Here is a 20,637-nt window from a genome sequence, read left to right as displayed (position 1 = left end):
TATATATACCTTGAGCAATCAGAAAACCTTTTTACTAAATAGCATATCACCTTTAAAGTACAGATGTTCTATGGGTCAAAGAAGAAATCAAGCAGGAAATCAAAAAATTTATTGAAACTAATGAAAACAATGATACAACATACCAAAACCTGTGGGATACTGCAAAAGCAGTATTGAGGGGGAAATTTATTGCATTAAATGCTCACTTCAGAAGAATGGAAAGATGGCAAGTGAACAACCTAACACTTCACCTTAAATAACTAGAAAAACAAGAACAATCCAAACCTAAAGTTAGCAGACGGAAAGAAATCATTAAGATCAGAGCAGAACTGAATGAAATTGAAAACCAAAAAACAATTCAAAAGATCAACGAATCAAAAAGTTGGTTTTTTGAAAAGATAAATAAAATTGACAAACCATTAGCATGGCTAACAAAAAAAAAGAAGAGAGAAGACTCAAATAACAAAAATTAGAAATGAAAAAGGCAATATTACAACTGATTCATCTGAAATACAAGGAATCATTCGAGACTACTATAAACAACTATACGCCAACAAATTTGAAAATCTGGAGGAAATGGATAAATTTCTGGACACACACAAGCTCCCAAAAATGAACCATGAAGACGTAGAAAATTTGAACAGACCAATAACAATAAAGGAGATTGAAGCTGTTATCAGAAGGCTCCCAACAAAGAAAAGCCCAGGACCAGATGGATTCACAGCAGAATTTTACCAAACATTCAAAGAGGAATTGACACCGATTGTTTACAAACTATTCCAAAAGATTGAAACGGACGCAAATCTCCCAAACTCATTCTATGAAGCAAACATCATCCTGATACCAAAACCAGGTAAAGATATAACCAAAAAAGAAAACTACAGGCCAATATCCTTGATGAATATAGATGCAAAAATCCTCACTAAAATACTAGCAAACAGAATACAGCAACACATACGAAAAATTATTCATCATGATCAAGTGGGATTCATCCCAGGGATGCAAGGTTGGTTCAACCTACGCAAATCAATAAATTTGATACACCATATTAATAAAGTCAAACACAAGGACCATATGATCATCTCTATAGATGCTGAAAAAGCATTTGATAAAGTTCAGTACTCATTCATGACAAAGACCCTCTATAAGTTAGGTATAGAGGGAAAGTATCTCAACATAATTAAAGCCATATATGCCAAACCCACTGCCAATATCATCCTGAATGGGGAAAAGCTGAAAGCTTTTCCTTTAAGAACAGGAACTAGACAAGGATGCCCACTCTCACCACTCCTATTCAACATAGTGTTGGAAGTACTAGCCAGAGCAATCAGAGAAGAGAAGGAAATAAAGGGCATCCAGATTGGAAAAGATGAAGTCAAACTGTCCCTGTTTGCAGATGACATGATCGTACATATCGAACAGCCTAAAACCTCTACAAAAAAACTGTTGGAATTGATAAATGATTTCAGCACAGTAGCAGGATACAAAATCAACACACAAAAATCAGTAGCATTTCTTTTCTCCAATAGTGAACATGCAGAACGAGAAATCAAGAAAGCCTGCCCATTTACAATAGCCACCAAAAAAATAAAATACTTAGGAACTGAGTTAACCAAGGAGGTGAAAAATCTCTATAATGAGAACTATAAACCACTGCTGAGAGAAATTAGAGAGGATACAAGAAGATGGAAAGATATCCCATGCTCTTGGATTGGAAGAATCAACATAGTGAAAATGTCCATACTACCCAAAGTGATATACAAATTCAATGCAATCCCCATCAAAATTCCAAAGACATTTTTCTCAGAAATGGTAAAAACTATCCAGACATTTATATGGAACAATAAAAGACCACGCATAGCCAAAGCAATGCGGAGCAAAAAAAAATAAAGCTGGAGGCATAACACTACCTGACTTTAAGCTATACTACAAAGCTATAATAACCAAAACAGTATGGTACTGGCATAAAAACAGACACACTGACCAATGGAATAGAATAGAGAATCCAGAAATCAACCCACACACTTACTTCCATCTGATCTTTGACAAAGGCACCAAGCCTATTCACTGGGGAAGGGACTGCCTCTTCAGCAAATGGTGCTGGGATAACTGGATATCCACATGCAGGAGAACGAAACTAGATCCATACCTCTCACCGTATACTAAAATCAACTCAAAATGGATTAAGGATTTAAATATACACCCTGAAACAATAAAACTTCTTAAAGAAAACATAGGAGAAACACTTCAGGAAATAGGACTGGACACAGACTTCATGAATACGACCCCAAAAGCACGGGCAACCAAAGGAAAAATAAACAAATGGGATTATATCAAACTAAAAAGCTTCTGCACAGCAAAAGAAACAATTAACAGAGTTAAAAGACAACCAACAGAGTGGGAGAAAATATTTGCAAAATATACATCTGACAAAGGATTAATATCCAGAATATATAAGGAACTCAAACAACTTTACAAGAAAACAAGCAACCCAATTAAAAAATGGGCAAAAGAGCTAAGTAGGCATTTCTCTAAGGAAGATATCCAAATGGCCAACAGACATATGAAAAAATGCTCAACATCACTCAGCATCCGGGAAATGCAAATCAAAACCACATTGAGATACCATCTAACCCCAGTTAGGATGGCTAAAATCCAAAAGACTCTGAACGATAAATGCTGGCGAGGTTGTGGAGAAAAAGGAACTCTCATACACGGTTGGTGGGACTGCAAAATGGTGCAGCCTCTATGGAAAATGGTATGGAGGTTCCTCAAACAATTGCAGATAGATCTACCATATGACCCAGCTATCCCACTGCTGAGAATATACCCAGAGGAATGGAAATCATCAAGTTGAAGGTATACCTGTTCCCCATTGTTCATCGCAGCACTCTTTACAATAGCCAAGAGTTGGAACCAGCCCAAATGTCCATCATCAGATGAGTGGATACGGAAAATGTGGTACATCTACACAATGGAATACTACTCAGCTATAAAAACGAATGAAATACTGCCATTTGCAACAACATGGATGGACCTTGAGAGCATTATATTAAGTGAAACAAGTCAGGCACAGAAAGAGAAATACCACATGTTCTCACTTATTGGTGGGAGCTAAAAATTAATATATAAATTCACACACACACACACACACACACACACAAAACCGGGGGGGGGGTGGAAGAAGATATAACAACCACAATTACTCGAAGTTGATACGACAAGCAAACAGAAAGGACATTGTTGGGGGGAGGGGGGAGGGGGAAGGGAGGGAGGTTTTGGTGATGGGGAGCAATAATCAGCCACAATGTATATCGACAAAATAAAATAAAAAAAAAAAAATGCTGAGGACTACAAAAAATAAAATAAAATAAAATAAAAATAAAAAAATAAAGTACAGATGTTCCTCAACTTTTGAGGGGGTTGTATCCCATTAAACCCATCCTAAATTGAAAATACTGTTAAGTCGAAATGCATTTAAAATGCCTATCCCACCAAACATCATAGCCTAGCCTAGCTTACCTTAAATGTGCTCAGAACACTTACATTAGCCTACAGTTGGACAGAATCACCTAACACAAACCTATTTTATAATATAATTGTTGAATGTCTTGTGTAATTTATTGAACACTATACTGAAATTGAAAAACAGAATGGTTTCACACCATTGTAAAGTTGAAACATCATAAGTCAGGGGCCGAGCCCGTGGCGCACTTGGTAGGGTGCTGCGCTGGGAGCGCGGCGACCCTCCCGCCGCGGGTTCGGATCCTATATAGGACTGACCGGTGCACTCACTGGCTGAGTGCCGGTCACGAAAAAACGACCAAAAAAAAAAAAAAAAAAAAGAAACATCATAAGTCAAACCATGGCAAGTTGGAGATCATCTATACTAACTTTAGAACTGATAGAAGAACAGAAAGCATGTGAGGAAGGGTTAGAAGTTTGTTACATCTTGGTTAAGTTGAAGTTTCAATTGTTCCAAATTTTTGGAGGGGTGGTTCATTTTTTCAACTAGTATTACCTTTTAATGATTAAGGTTCTAAGAGGGTATGAAGAAAATGAGCAGACTTGCAGTCGAGTCAGAGAATGATAGATTAGACACAAAAGAGGCCTTGAAACTTAATTAAGCTAACCATATTTTACAGATAAGGAAACTGAGACTCAGAGAAGTCAATTGATTTTTATTAAGTCACACAACTTGTCAGTGGAAATACTTACAAATAACCCTATCTGACACATACCCAATAGTTACACTGTTAAAAAAGGAAACTTTTAATGATATGCTTCTTAGGAACATTTTTACCACAGGTAGAAATAAATAATACATGAAGTATTGGGTTGTGTTTTAGAACGTGGATTCCCATCCTTCTTTGCCTCCAGATGAGCAAGGAAGACCCCCAACTAGAAAGAGATTGTGCATAAACATAGTCCAAGGAAATTCCACAACATCCAGATGTTAGGGCAGAGAGGTGGGGCAGTAAGGCTGTCCCCTCAGTGCGGCAGGGACGACTTACCTATTGTGCCTTTATTCTTTCCTGAGTCAGTACTGTAACCAGCCTAGTGTGGAGGAGATTGGCAGGAACTAGCCCCTGCAGTTTTCTCCATGTGTATTTGACTTCGTTGGAAGGACTGTTCTGTTCTGGGGCATTTGGTCATTGTCAATACTGGCAGAGATTGCAGTGAAGCATTGGCTGAATCAGTCCAGCCTCCATGTCCCTGAATAGGTTAAACTCCAGATATAAGTCAATGATCAGAGGAGTCTGCATTAAAGGGGAAAGGACCAGATTCCACTTTAGGGGTATAGAGGGTGATGTTGGGTGCAGGTGCAGACCAACTTTTAACCTGCATGTGAGTTCAGTGCTAGGCAACAGATTGGAAGGAGGGCCCCGCCCTTGGAAATAGCTGGCCAGGGTATGGCTGTGGAGATCTACTGGAAGACTTGATAGAAGGGGGCTATAAAAAAACTCCCGCTAGGAGGAAAGGGAGGTGTTTCAGAAGCTGCTGTCCATGGTGCCACACAGGAACTTCAGCTCTACCTTGCAGAGGTTGTAGGACTAGGGTTATTAACTGCCTTACAAGCTAAGATCCACTGATTCTGAGCGTCGGGACAGCTAGAATAAAGTTAGTATGGGCTAGGGATTGAAGTAGTGAAAGTACCATTATTCACTAGGGGAGGTAGGCCTTGAGAGGCCAGGGGATACATTGTTTTGAGGGGTTTTTTTAACTGGTAAGTACACATAACATAAAATTTTCCCTTTTAACCATTTGAAAGTATACAAAGTGGTATTAAATCCGTTCACAAGTTGCCCAACCATTAAATCCATTCACAATGTTGCCCACTATCTAGTTCCAGAGCTTTTTCATCACCCCAAATGGAAATCCTGTAGCCCTGTTCTTCCCTCCCCCAGCCCTGGGTAACCGCTAATCTGCTTTCTCTCCCTATGGACTGTGAATGGACTTTATGTCAGACCAGTCTGGGTTCATCTTGGCCCTGACATTTGCTTACAGTGTGTCTTTGTTCAATTGACTTTGCTTCTCTGAGCCTCAGTTTTCCACAGTTTTAGAATGGGAACAAAATGCTTATCCTGCAGGACTCTTGTGAAGACTGATTGTATGTTAAATGTTTTTGTTGTTGTTTTTAGTTTTTCGTTTTTTTGTTATGTTAAATGTTTAGCTCAATACCTGGTTCATTCTTTTGTAGACATGCAATACATGGTAGTTATTGTTTGCTTCATGAAAGCAATATTATCGGATCCCCATACTGGCCAGCTGCCAAAAAAAAAAAGAATAAAAGCATATCAGTGAGATTCTTTTACATTGTCAAACTGCTTATTCACCAGAAATCGTGGTGACACACAACTTAGTAATCTACTCTGGTGAAGTAGGGAACTTGGCTTTTGACTTCCAGGCTACTTGAGGAGTTGGGAAGATAACTATATATTCATAGACTAATTTTATGTTACAAGCCTAAAATGCTATTGGAATTTAGAGAAGGAAAAAAAATCATTTTAGAGTGGTTTGATGCTTAATAAATATTTGAATTAGTAAATGAATGAACAATTGAATGGGCAAATATTTGGTAGGCTTATGGAAGTGGTAGAACTTGAGCTGGGCCAATTTAATAAGTACCATTGCTTGTCTTTCATCTTCAAAACACAATTTGGTCATTAGGATGCATAGCAACCCTTAAGGCAGATAAAAGAAACTGGATTTTGATTATTGTTTTTAGATAACCAGCCCAAAACTTTGGAAAAATAGATGTACTTCAATCAAGGAAGTTTAAAGGGTGGTAGATTTGGGTTCAGTACACAGAGGACTTTTATTAGTGTTAGAAGGGAGGTGATAATCACATGTGTATCAGGAGAGGCATCAGAGAAAAGAAAGGTACCTCTTTTCTGTGAGATATCATAGAAAAAATTCATTTATCAGATTGACTCAAATGGAGACCATATCTCTAAATCTTTTCACTTTGAAAAAAAAAATTTCCTGCTTCTATATTCCTATGAAATTAATGGATATTAGTTGATGAATTGATAGGTATTATTCTTAATTTTTCGTTTTCCTTCTACATGCCCTTCTCCTCATCATTATCCCATAAACCCATTTTATTTTTCTTCATAGCACTTGTCACTACCTGATATTGTGGTTATTGTTCATTGCCTGTCTCCCCCACCAGAATGTAAGCTCCCTTGAAGTAGATACTTTGTTCACCACTGTTTCCAGTGTGCCTAGCACATAATTGGCACTCAATAGACATTTATATACAAATTTGTAAAAATTAATATGTATGTATAAGTAGTTGTACAGTTTTTTATAAATACAAAAGTGCTTGTTTCTAGTAAGAAAATACAGAAAAGTATAAGAAAGAATAAAAGATTATAGGAGTTTATGAACAACCTATACCTCTGAGAATTGTGCTCCACTGAGTTCCTGTTAAAATTTGAGGTACATTGGCACTATCAAGCCAGTAAATAATAGAGATTTAACTCCATCTGTTTTTTGTTTTTCTGTGTGTTTTTTTTGCACAAAAAAATGCTGGTAAGGAAGGATGGCTCCACAGGGATTACCTCTGAGAATACAGGATCCAGAGCCAAACAATAGGCCCTTACTTTATCTGGAGGAAACTCTTCTTTTACTTCCTGTAATTGGTGATATCATAATTAGGCCTGCATATTGCTTCTGAACACTGCTATACAAGGCACTTCATTTAGCTGGGCTTATGGTGATTAGATCATCTGCAGGAAGCTGGCTCCTTGGTTATCAGGCTCCACAGAGGAGCTGGGAGGCTTAAGGGATATAAAAAATTAGGGTTGGTTTAAAGGGAAAGTATTCCCTGGAAAAGCAGAGATGTTTTTCAGCTTGTGAAAGTGCCCCCATGACCTTGAGTTTCCCATAAGCAGCATCGATTCCTACCTCAATACTCTTTCTATAAGGGCCTCTTTAAGCTTCCCTTTCCTCATCTTTAAAGTAGGGCTGCTAATGTACTGACTTTTTGAGATTGTTATGTTAATGAGCTAATTCTTTAAAGAATCTAGCATGGTACCTGGAAGATAAAAAACTCAGCACAGTTCCTGGAACGCATAGTAAGAGTGTAATCATTGGCTGTTCCTCTTCTTTTATCATTATCAATGCCCATACTATTAGATTTTAATTAATTTATTATAACAGAATTACATTTTGGAATCCTATTGTGTTTGACTGGAATTTTGAATAACATTTTGCACTTCTTAAGGGACTTTAAATTATCCTCCTTGAATTATTATTGTTATAGTAGGTTTACTTGTGTTATTCTTCCTGTTACCTCATAAGCAATCTGGGGGATAATGACTCATTCATTTTTATATTCATTACAGTGCTTAGGACCGTGCTTTGAGCCCAGTGGATATTCAATAAAAGTTTGTTGAGTTGAATACATTTGTGCTAGCCTTACTGAAAGATACAACTAAAATATATAATGTAATTTACAATTTATTATTAAGAAAAATCAGTATCTTCATACACTGAACTGTATAAAGCTGGTGCAGATCTATGCGTGCAGTATAATTTCTTTGAACATATACTGAATTGGAGAGAAAAGTATATGCCTATGTGGCAGTCACATCTTAAGAGTGATGAATGTATATAGAGCAAGCTATGTTTTGGGTTTTGTTTTGTTTTCAAATCTAGTTTTAAGTTTTTCTACTTAGTGGTAATTATTTGTTAGTTCCTAACAGCAGGGCCTCCAGCAATATGACAATTATTGTATAGGTGAATAATAAGCAGATTAGGACACTCAGATGGAGCCAAAAGTGGGAAAGAAAGAGGTCAGAAAATGGGTTATTCACTCATTTCACTAGGCAGTTCTTCAGGCCACACACGTGCAAATGTGTTGCTCCAGTTCAGTTTTTCTGTTTTAGCCTGTCTGCTGACCTCAAATGGTTTCTTCACCATGTCTGAGCATACTCTTAGAGCAAAAATTGTGTGCCTTAGGATGAGAGTGTTGCTTAAGATAAGACTCTAAGCCCTGCTGAATGTCTAGTGTTTGATAACCATTGCTCTGTCCTTGCGGTCATAGTATTTCTCATCATTTCCTTTTCCCTAGGTGTATGTGGTTGGGAATGAACCTTTATCAGTTTTGGTGGATTCCCTTCTTCCAGTCCTGGGAGTATTCTTTTCTCTCTACTGTTTTACCAAGCAGAGTGTGTCTCATATAAGGTAAACTATCAAGAGAACCTTATTTGTTTATAAAAGAATGATTTATTTATAAATAATGAAGTCTTTCTTGCGTGTTGTTCTTGTTCTTATTTTGAATATGAGACTTACCACACTTTGTAATTATTATTTCCTTTCAAAGCCAGGAAGACATTTGGGGATCCTCGTATTCTGCTTATCTAGAAAAGAAACAGAATTTTGCAGATGGCAGGGGATTACATATAGTTTTTAGAGTGGCTTTCCTCAGCCTCTGTCCTAGACATCAGAGATGAAATCTCTGCTTACCTGTATAAACATGCCATTGTTTGATCAGTAAGAAATACTGCAATTATATGTCTAGGAAGGAGGAAGTAGGGGATGGATCATAATGACCTTGTGGGGAGTTAGAAAACAAGTTCAAGAAACCTGGATCTGAGTGTAGCATGTTGTAATTTAGCTTGGGATTTGGTGTTGGTGATGCAGTGTTGTTTAGAAAGAAGGGATTTCTTAGTCATCCAGGAAACACTCTTTTGTACTCATTTTATATGAGCTCTATTTTTACAGTCATTTACTGTTTATTGTTTCTTCCCCCTGGTAAGGGTTTATATCCCATCTAAAATCCTACTGAATTCTGACTTTTGGTGTTTGAAAAATTCCACATGTAATCTTATACACAATAATAGGACCTTTTTCACAGGGTCATCGAGAAGACTAAATATGCCTTCAAGTGCTTAGCACGGTCCCTGGAAAATAGTAAGCTCAATAAATGGTAGATCTGTCTTGTTATCATCACAGCTAAGTGGTGAAAGGAAATACTGTTACATATTATTCAAAGTTTACATACTGCCTTTGGCTGTTTGACTTTCGTTCAGCACATCATTTGTAGGCCACAGCCACAAGGACAGTGAGGAGACAATGCAGTGGCACATGGAGGCCATAAATATGTGAATTTGGTGTCAAGGGACTGTCCATATAATAACTCTTGTTTTAGTTTTAAAACCCAGGTCCTCACCACATTGTCATGTCCTCATCAGATGTGAACATTTATTTAATTGCTGTCTTAGTTGATTGGCACAAATAAAAGAGGATGAGGAATCAGCAAGATTCTGTTGGTATGCTGTTTCTTGGTCTCCAGCTATTTGGTTCCACTCATAGTAGATGGTTTTATCCCTGTAAGCTTTCTTTCACAGTGCCTTATCCAAAGGCAATAGTGTACTTGGAATACCAAAAAAATAAAAATAAAAATAAAAAATAAAATAATTACATGGGGCTCATGTGGCATATCAGGGTTGCTTCTAGAGCCAAGGATTAGTCAGTCACTTATTGAATTTCAGGATATTTGCATTCTGAAATTTACAAGGATCATACTTTCCATTCCTGCATTTCAGTAGTACTAGATGATTGTGCCAGCATTTAGAATGCAGTGGAACCTGACAGTCTATCCTTCTTTTTTTATGTTAGCTTGTTAAATGTGTAGAGTAAGATGATAAGCTCATTCATAACTGCTTTTTCTGCCAGGTCACTTTGCCAAGAGATCTTATTATGGATTCTAGAGAAGCTGGAGAGGAAGAAGGCAATTGCTAGCCTGAAAGGATTTGCAGGGTTGGACAAATCTGTGCCCTCTCTCCATTCTCTGTGTCAGTTTAGAGCTGCCACTCAAGGTGGCATTATGATCACCATCAAAGAGGCCATTAGGTAAGTCCACCCATCCTTTACTGTCTCTTTTCAGATTTAATTCTACGCAAAAGGCCATTCTGTGACTCAACCGCTAAGGGGCGCTGATATGAAAGAAACCAGAAACTCAAGCGGCAGAGGCTCTTGCTATTTATAATCTTAAATGAAATGTGAGCTTTAAATAATCCTCCAGATTTTTTTCCAAGATGCCAGCTAATACTAGGTGCAATTTATTGGACCCTCATGGCTCAGCTCTGCATCACAGCAAGCCCACTTCACAAAGTCTTTGCCAGTTAACCAGAATAAAGGACAGACACATGTTCACCTTAACACCATTAATAATCCAGTTCTCTTTCTGATTATCAAAATGGTACATATGTGTGTTCACAGTCAGACTTATTCTTAAGGGAAATTGTCTGAAAGCTATCTTTTATAGTAATTTTATGATGGGGGTTTGTTTTCCATAGGGATTGATTAGAAAGTGCTTAATAAACGTTAGTGGAATGGATAATTAGTTTCTCCAACATCTCACAAATGTATATGTTAAATTATTTCCACTTTCTGGGTGGTCCGTGTAGGATGTTATTACCTCAGAATGTAAGTTCCAGTTGATCATTGTCCATATAGTATTTAACTGGTGGCAACTACCCTATTTGGATTTCACATCACATTCAAAGTGCTGTTTGTTGAAGTGTTTAAATTTAATTTTATATTTATGATTAACTTGGTTAAATTTTAAAACACACTCTCAATATGATGGACTTGAGGAAAATATAAAAACAGGTTGCAAACAGAATTGTTGGTACACATTCAAGCTACTAATTTACAAAGAGTTGCTAAGCATTAGTAGGTTTTGAGTTTACAACTATGTCCGTGAACTGAAAGAGTTTACAATTTTTTGGCGTGTTTATTTAAAAAATTTTTTGGAACACTTTTTACCTGGAATCGATTTAGTGACTGTACAAGGAATTTTACAGTACTTAGTAGCTACAACTTATTTCTATCTCTCTCTTTTTTTTTTTTTTTTTTTTGGTGGCTAGTCAGTAAGGGGATCCAAACTCTTGACCTTTGTGTAACACCATGCTCTAGCCAACTGAGCTAACTGGCCAGCCCTTGCTATCTTAAAAAGTCTTTAGTGCACTTCTTAGTTTATGTATGTCAAAATCTACTTCTTTTTGTAACTAGTTTCTCTTCATGGTAGGGAAAAAAAGAAATGAATAGGCAGTGAATACATGAATCTTCATCCACTGCCAGAAGCAATGGGTCCTTAACTTGGGGTATCTACATGGACTTCTACGGGTCTATTATCCTCCTGAAATAATGCACACAAAGAATTTTTATATGCAAACATGAATTTTTTTTAAAAAATAGGGCTTATAACTTTCATTAGTTACTTAAAACAGTCCATGTTTCAAAAAAATTGACAACCACTATTCCAGAGAAGTGTGTGTATGTGTGATTTTATCATTTGTTCTTAAGCTCCTGCTCATGATGCTAGTCCCCTAAGGACACGGTCAGTCACCTTGATTTGTCTCACCACTTACCTTTCACTCTACCATTCTGCCTAGCACAAGTCATCAATAAAAAGTTTGTTTAAAGAAAAAGAGTAGCTTAGATTTCACGATCTTTGGATTCAGAGTTTTTAGTTTTCTGGAACTAAATATAACTATATGGAATTGACTATCACTGAAATTTTAAGAGTGAAGAAAATAGTGCTTCTTAAGATAATTGTCATATCTTTTTAAGACTGTTTGAATACAGTACTTCATTTTGACAATCAGGATGGTTCATAGAAACTTGGAATTGATGTTCATCCATATCAGCTTTTCTTCTAACATTGAACGAGGTAGAGAAAACATGACTGATCTGAAGGACTCTGGTAGATTCTGGAATAATACAGAAATAATCCTAAGCTACATGTATAGGTTATTCATTCTACTAGAGGAATATGAAGGCCATTTTATTAGGGAATTAGCAAATTGGGACACACTGCCCAATGAGATAGTCTGCCAAATTAACTTTTATAATTGTAAATTTCAGTGAGATGAAGCAATATGTCATTTTTCTCTTAATTTAGTCTGAAAATTTTTTAATTCTTTCTTTGATCACAAAAGTAACACATGTTTTTGTATAATACAAAAATGCATAAAGAGGGAAACAAAAATCAAACAGTATCTTATTTATTTATTTACTGTTTAAATTATTTTAATGTTTTCTTTTTTAGTACATCTGTATTTTTGTATTGGTTTATATGATATGGTATAATGATACTGTATCTTGGTCTTTTTACATAGGTGAATTAAAACTAAAGTTATAGCACCTTATGAGAAGTTTCTTGAATTTTCTTGCAGTAATCATAGCACTGTTTTCAATAACTTAGCCAAATTTTATTAGTTGGTAATTATATTCAACCTACTCATTTTTCTAAACCTTTATGCATTTTCTTATCTCAACTAACGGTTCATATTAGTTGAGATTGACTATCTCTCCTCTCATGATGATTGTGTCTTTTGCTACTGCCCATAACCCTTCAGTGGCTTATCAGAAAAAAGTCAACATTTCCTTTGAATGACATCCAAGGACCTCTATGATCTGTCCTCACTTTGCAGCCTTCTCTTTCTCTGTTCTTCCTCAGGAACCAGAATATCATTATACAACTTACACTTAAACTCTTCCTTGCTTTTGCAGCTTATGAAATAATAGTAATTCTTCAACATCCATTGTAAAAGCCACTTTCTTCATGAATTTTCCCTTTTTTGAGTGAATGACCATGCAGGACTTAATAGCCTCATTTCTGAGAATAAATATTATACTTTTTTCAGCATGGAGAAATAAGAAAATAATCACATTTTTTGAGATCTTTCTAATGGAAATAACATGTACTTTAGAAGATTATTATAGGGTTTCAAAAAAAAATCTCTGGGGGACATGCCAAGATAAATCTTACCCTGAATTGCAGTGATAAAGATGAAGATGAAGTCTTGTACCAGAAGGTGTCCTCAGAGCAGGGCCACATAGAGCATCTTGGAGACTTGCTTTCCCACTGCGAGGAGTGTGGTTTGGCTGGAGACTTCTTTATCTTCTGTTTGAAGGTAAGAACTATGTATAGATCATGGTCAACTTTATTCAGGGTAGTTCCAGTATGAATGCCTTTGAATTTTCAAGGCATTCATAATTTTAGGCCTTAAAATTTGGGCCCTAACTTAGAGAAAATGATCGAGGACATAAGGGCAATTTATTTTTTAGTAGCCTTTGGGTTGGTAAAAGGTGGAAACTTATCTTCATTAGTACTCATGTGATCTGAATACTTTCCAAGGTAAACTGCCTTGAAATTCTAGAGATGAACAAAGCAGAACTTTTGATCTATGAAAGAGTTAATCTTTGCTCTGTGTTGACAGTAAGAACTCTTTTGAAGTTAATAGCAGGTTTTACAGCTATAAAGTAATCCCTTATCCTTTCTGACTGTTGTTTTGTCAGGTATTTGGAAAGGAGATTTAGCAGTTCTGCCTCCCTCGATTAGTTTTGTAGCCACTCGAAACCTTTTCTGGGTTTGTTTCTTACTGCCAGTGGCTGTACTTCCTTTTGCCCTAATCTCTGATGGTAACTTGTACCCCGTAACATTACTCCTTGTTTGCACTTTCTGATAAGCTGGTGACCTGAAGCTCTGCCTTCTCCACTCTTTCCCCTAAATAAAGCATCCATTCTAAGAGAATGTCTGTGCAGTTTAAGGTTGTTATGGGTATGGGAGAATACAAGGAGGGAATTGGGGCTAACATTTCTAAAATTTGAAGTAGGGGACACCCTTCTGATGTTTTTTACCTCCCCTGTTCAGGTCTGTCCCCCTACCCAGCAACTTATTCTAAATAACAATCCAATTGTCTACTTTTTTAAAAAAGCATACTCTTAATTTATACTTTTAAAAAAATTGTTTAAAAACCAAACATACTCTTAATTGTATACTTAAAAAAAACATTGTTTAGAAAACAAACAAGTCAAAGAGTTTTGCTCTAAACCAGGGTATCTCCACTTTTGTAGTATTGACATTTTGGGCCCAATAAAGTTTTTTCTTGTTGGGAGCTGTCTTGTGCATTATAGGATATTTAGCAGCGTCCCTGACCTCTACCCTCTAGATGCTGGTATTATCCCCCAATTGTGACAACTGAAAATGTCCCCAGACATTGTGAAATGTCTTTTGGGGACCAAAATTGCCTAGGGATAGTTGAGCACCACTGGTCTAAACTGTCCATTACTTTGGTAAAGCACTAATTGTTAGGGAACTTTAACTTTTCCGTTCCCAAGGAAATTTACAACTTTGAAGCGTAGGTGAAAGGCCTACAAAACCCACAATAATTAATTATCTATTAGTAGAAGTTTAGTTCTAAATATCTTAGATGGAGATGGTTATGGTCTGAAGGCATCTAATGATCTCTAAAAGTGGTCTGGGAATGTTACATGGCCTGAGGTTCAGTTGAAAGAAGGCTTGTGGTAGAGATCATAAAAATACTGATAAAGTAAGAAGTCTGTCAAACTAGTTCTTTGTGTGTGTGTGTGTGTGTGTGTGTGTTTATTATGAGATTTAAAATTTTTATATACATGGTATCATAATGTTCTTATTATTCTGCAACTTAAAATTTTCATTCAGTTTTTTTTTGAGATCTGTTTATATTTATATCCATATAGACCTAATTCATTTATTTTAATTGCTGCGATATAATAAATACAGCATAGTTTATTCTCTTATTGCTGGGCATTTAAGTTTTCTCCAAATTTTGGCTATTATAAGTAGTGCTGCAACAAACACAGACTCTTTATTTAAGTATACATTTCAAACAGAATTTTCTAGCTATGTTTTTAAAGCCTGTAGTTCTACTGGCTTTTTCTTCAGTTCTTTCCTTCCATGCTTATAGGAGTTGACTCATGTGGCCATGGAAAATGAAGCAGAATTTAAAACTAAGCCCTTCTCCAGCAAAAGCCTCTTGGAATTAGAGCAACATCAAACTCTTCTTGTGGAAGTCCAGGAGCGGAAGCTGCTGGTCCTGCAGCTGGTGGCTGTTCTGTGCGAGAGAATATCTGAACAGATATTCACAAATATCACTCAGGTCAGTGGCTGGCACATTCTGGACCCCAGCCTGGTGGTGTTTGTCTATTTCGGTTTATTTACAGTCTTTCCAAAAAATGTTCAGAAATGTTGTCCAGAGTGTGGTTTGATGACACCTGCATCAGTGTTTCCTGGAAGGCTGGTTAGACATGCAGATACTGAGCCCACACCAGGCCAACTCAATCTGAAACTTTTGTAGGTCCTGGGAATCCACATGTTTAACAAGCTCCTGAGGGTGATTCTCATGCACATAAAACTTTGAGAACTGTTTTAAATATTTATATGTTATGTCACAGTGGTTTTTAACTTTGGGTGCAAGTGAAATCATCTAGGATCTTTTTCAAAATACTGATACCTGGCCCACTTTTAGAGATTCTGATTCAGCATTGCATCAGAGCCTGGGCATCTTTATTTTTTGAAAGCTCCATGGATGATTCTAATGTGTATCAAAAGTTGAAAATGATTAGAAACTCGAATTTGAAAAAAAAAGATCACAGTCATAATAAGATCACCTTGAATTTTATAGGTCCTCTAATTCAAAGCTTATCTCTTCAAATCCTGTGAAGTTTTAAGATTTTTCTAAAAGATACTTTCACGGTAGTATAACTATGTGAATCAGTGCCTGAATTTTATTGGCTCAGATACCATTTTTACCACCTTTTTAAAAAATGGAAAATAAAAGTAATAAAATATAGGCAGTGCAGTTGCCATATTTTACCACTTCACCAAAATTAGTTGTTGCTTGGTTGGCGAATAGTCAGTTGTAAGATGGTACGATTGTCACGCTTAAATCTGATTCTGTAGTTCTTTGTATCGCCGTCATTGTCATCTGCCTTCGGGTGTTGCTAAGCAGCATTTCACCGTAGCTCCTGCTGAGAAAATTTGCAGCTGCCTATCAGTTCTGACTTATCGTGCCTGTTAAATGAGAATTATGTTCATGATTTCTTTCCTGGCCTCTTATTCCTTCAGTTCACTGACCCTGTGTTACTCAGTAGGGTGATTTGTTTCTCCTTTGTTTATTTTCATTCCCTGAAGACTTTTTCATCCAAACATTGTGTTTTTGTCTCAGGATGCTTGTTGGAAGGGGAAATGGCCTAAACACTGATATGACTTGAGCTTTTGCACTTATCTCCCTTTACTCCTAATTAAGGAACAATGGTATTAGGCTGGTACAAAAATGATTTGTCCAATTAGATTATCTTTCAGCTAAGGTTAAAATGTATTAGAACAAAAAGAACCACAAGGAAATATTAAATTGGGTTTAGTAATTTTACTGCTAGTGATAATATTGGTATGTTATTTTGAAACACACACACATACACATGAATAAAGAAAATAAATTATAATTAATTTTGTTAATATTATTAGGAATCAAGATTTTTAGCATAAGGAAAGAGTTATAAATATGAAGTCAAAGAACTAGAGGACTGGCCAGTTAGTTCGGTTGGTTAGAACGTGGTGTTATAATACCAAGGTCAAGGGTTCATATCCCTATACCAGCCAGCCACCGAAAACAAAACAAAGGACTAGAGTAAAAAATAGGGTAAAACTATAGTAAAAACCCTATAATTGAATTTCAGTTGAAAGTATTAGGGTGAACTCATGATTTATTTTTCCATTTTTAAAAAATAGATATTTTCTAGCTTGGTCTGCTGTCAATGACAGTAAGCAGTGACAACCCAGTAGCAATAAGCATCCTTTAGTGCCAGAGTATAGTTTTTAAATACCATTTTGTATTAAAAGAACTCAAAGCTCTTTGGAGTAAAGGTCTAGGGCAGGAATCATACATCGTAAGCCTCAAGGCATCTTTTTGTGCCAGAGTACAAGGAAGCTACCTGAGATAAATGGGGTGATGTCAGTAGCACTCAGGAGCCAATTTGAAGGAGCTCCCGTTGGCCATGGTCAGGACAATTAGAGCACTAAAAAGAATAATACCTACAATGGATTGAAACACATCAAAGATATAAAAATAGAAGTAAAAAAACCCCAACAAATCCTCATAGGGCATCTTTAGAGATTGCTTGGGCATCAACTTATTATTTTGTAAATTGATAAATAAAGGGAAAGAATAAAGCATTCGTCTTGCCTTTCCTGTAGGAACTGTATTTCAGTGTAACCAAATAGTCAGTGAAGTAAAATTTTTCTTTATAGGAGAATCACAGCTAAAAAATTAAAAAAGAGAACTAGAAAATTACATTTTGCAACCTTCTAGTGAAATAATGGATCTAAGTAACAGTCATCAATGTCTGTCACAACCATTAGATGGACTATGGTGGGGTACTCTATAATGAACGTATTAGACCAAACACACCCACACCTACTGATTGACCCTTTTCCCCCAACATTTTACTATGAAAAATTTTCAAATTTGAAAGAATTTTATAGTGAATCCCTGTATACCAGCTGATATTACCATTAGTATTTTCTTGTACTTGCTTTATCACATATTTATCTAAGTTTCCATTCCTTTATCCATCTTATTTTTGATACGTTTCAGTGTTAATGCACATATCAGAACACATCCCCGTAAATATTTCAGTGGGAACTGACTGATCTCATATCACCATAAGTGGACAAGCAGATATTACGTGCCTCCTAATGTGATATAGTAGGAAGTATGCAGAACCACTTGGGAATGATTCTTACCAAAAAACACAGAAAACTTGAACCTGAATCTAATCAAGGAAATTCAGGCGATAGAAGAGCAAGTTAAACAATGCCATGAGAAAACAATAGGTCAGATTCAGAATGTGGGAAATTCTACAGTACAAGTGACCCAGTTTCTTCATCAAATAAGTGGCATAAAAAAGGAGCTAGATCCTGATTCAAACAAACCAATAGTATGAAGACATTTTTGCAACAGTCATAGGCCAGGTATTAGAAGATATTAAAAAATTCTTAATGGGTGTAATCATGGTATGGCAATTATGTGAGAAACAAATCTCCTTATTTGTTAGAACTGTATGTTGATGGGCCGGCCCGTGGCTCACTTGGGAGAGTGTGGTGCTGATAACACTAAGGCCACGGGTTCGGATCCCATATAGGGATGGCTGGTTAGCTCACTGGGTGAACATGGTGCTGACAACACCAAGTCAAGGGTTATGATCCCCTTACCGGTCATCTTTAAAAGAAAAAACAAAAAACTGTATGTTGAAATGTTTATGGATAAAAGATTAAATATTCAGTAGAGTGTGTTGGGAGATGGCGCATTAGTATGTGTGACGGTGCAGAGAGGAATGGGGCATGCAGTGGTCTGTGTGCTGATCAGAGCCTTGCACCAGCTCCCAAGTTCTTTCATTCCAGCACTATGGATTGAGGACTGGCTGCATGCCACATGCACTTCTAGGTACCAGGGACACAGCAGTGAGCAGAATAGACAATATCTGTGCTCTCATGGAGCTGACATTCACGTAGGGGGAAAGAGACAATAAAAAAGAGCAGAAACACGTCGTGTGGTAGGTGATGATTATTTCTAGAGAGAAAAATAAAACTAGGAAAGAGGATGGTAATGGGAGTACAGTAAATAGGTGGTCATGGAGAGCTTCACTGAGGGAGTGACTTATGAACAAAAACCTGAAGGCAGGGAAGGAGAGAACCATTGAGATGCCTAGTGGAAGAACGTTGCAGACAGAGGGAATGTGGCTGGATCAGCAAGGAGGCCAGTAGCAATGCAGTGCAGTGAGCAAGATTAAGATTCCCCTTTCTCTGCCCTTTCAGAAAACTGCCACCCCCTGCTCCCTTATATAAATGGATCACTATAATTGGCAGGGTAGAAGTGATTCTATGTGGTGTTCTCTTTCAGATGTTAAATTTTCTTTAACATAAGTAACACATGCTCATTGTAAAAGTAATTAAACAGCATGGAAAAAGTAAAAATAGGGATTTCTGGTTAAAGACAGTGAACACGTGTTTATCTGGCTCCCTCTGTAAACCACAGGGACCAACAGAAGAGATAGTAGATAAAAGAGAATAGCAATATTTGGACACTGGAAAATAGTAGCTTATTATAGCAACTTGAGAAATTGGGAAGCTAAAATGTCTGCATTGGGAGAAGTCAAGAAGCAAACTACTATACCTCAATAAAGCTGTTAACTTTTTTTTTGAAAAGAAAAGGATAAAAAGGAGCAAGCAGAACCCTGGAGGGACTGGAGGCACCAGATAAGCTCTAAAGATGGAGTTGAATTTAGAACTTAAAACAGTTTGAAGGGCTGTATAGGATTCAGTAGACCTTTTGATTTCTTCCTCAACTTTGTACAACCACCTCCCCTACTCAGCGAATGACTGGAAATTTATTCTTGAGAGACGCTGAACCCAAAGAACTCTGCACTTGGGTGGGAGTAGCAAACCGAAAAATGGGAGGCTTCAGGTGAAGTCTGTTCACTCAACACTGAGGCCTCCAGCCCCCTTCCACTAAGTTGTCAGAGTTTTGGCAGCAGGTTTATTCCTCTCCATAGGATTATGGTGAGGATTAAATGAGTTAATATCTGTGATGTGTTCAGAATGGTGCCTGGTAAATAGTAAACAGCTAAATAATTAAAAGTGCTTGCCTCTATAGAGCCAGAATCAGATGGGAAGAAATGAGGTAGGACACTGCTAATTTTCACTATAAACTTTCAGGAATATTTGGCTTTTTAAATCATGTGCCTTTAGAAAAGGTTTTAAGTAAAAAATAAAGTCTCTCCTTCCTCTCTGCAACATACGTAAATTCTAGAATAGGCCTCAGTCACATACTTACTCCTGTGGCTGACAACCCCACCAAGATCACAGAGAATGAGTAGGGTGAGGAACTGCTGTCCAAATGGGTACAGTGGTTTTGGTGTTACAGGAAGAAAGTTTGGGGGAAAGGGTACTTCATAGATGACAATGACAATTGGCTGTCACTCACAGCAGCTCCCAGTTTTTCTCTTTACATACATACAAACAGAAAGTTTCTTTCTTAAAAATAGGATCATACTACTTGTTTTGCAGCATTTTAAAAATATTGTGGAGAGGAACTTAGAAAAAGTTCGAAGGGGGCTGGCCCATGGAGAGTGTGGAGTTTATAACGCCAAGGCCATGGGTTCAGATCCCACATAGGGATGGCCAGTTAGCTCACTGGGTGAGCATGGTGCTGACAACACCGAGTCAAGGGTTAAGATCTCCTTACCGGTCATCTTTAAAAAAAAAAAAGAAAGTTCGAAGGCTAGATAGTTCTA

At 37.0% G+C, this 20,637-nt stretch overlaps 1 protein-coding gene across 1 annotated transcript in view; it reads left to right on the top strand.

Annotated features, from left to right (window-relative positions):
* The window catches only part of TANGO6 (transport and golgi organization 6 homolog), a 174,796-nt gene that overhangs the window by 36,459 nt on the left and 117,700 nt on the right, over positions 1 to 20,637 (top strand). The window contains exons 8-11 of the mRNA XM_063110649.1: positions 8,582 to 8,694; positions 10,189 to 10,365; positions 13,304 to 13,436; positions 15,252 to 15,443. Coding sequence (XP_062966719.1) covers positions 8,582 to 8,694; positions 10,189 to 10,365; positions 13,304 to 13,436; positions 15,252 to 15,443 — 615 coding nt within the window. The remainder of the gene's footprint in view (positions 1 to 8,581; positions 8,695 to 10,188; positions 10,366 to 13,303; positions 13,437 to 15,251; positions 15,444 to 20,637) is intronic.

The sequence above is a fragment of the Cynocephalus volans genome, chromosome 10 (genome assembly GCF_027409185.1).
Source record: "Cynocephalus volans isolate mCynVol1 chromosome 10, mCynVol1.pri, whole genome shotgun sequence".
Lineage (NCBI taxonomy): Eukaryota > Metazoa > Chordata > Mammalia > Dermoptera > Cynocephalidae > Cynocephalus > Cynocephalus volans.
This window is presented reverse-complemented; position numbering and strand designations above follow the sequence as displayed.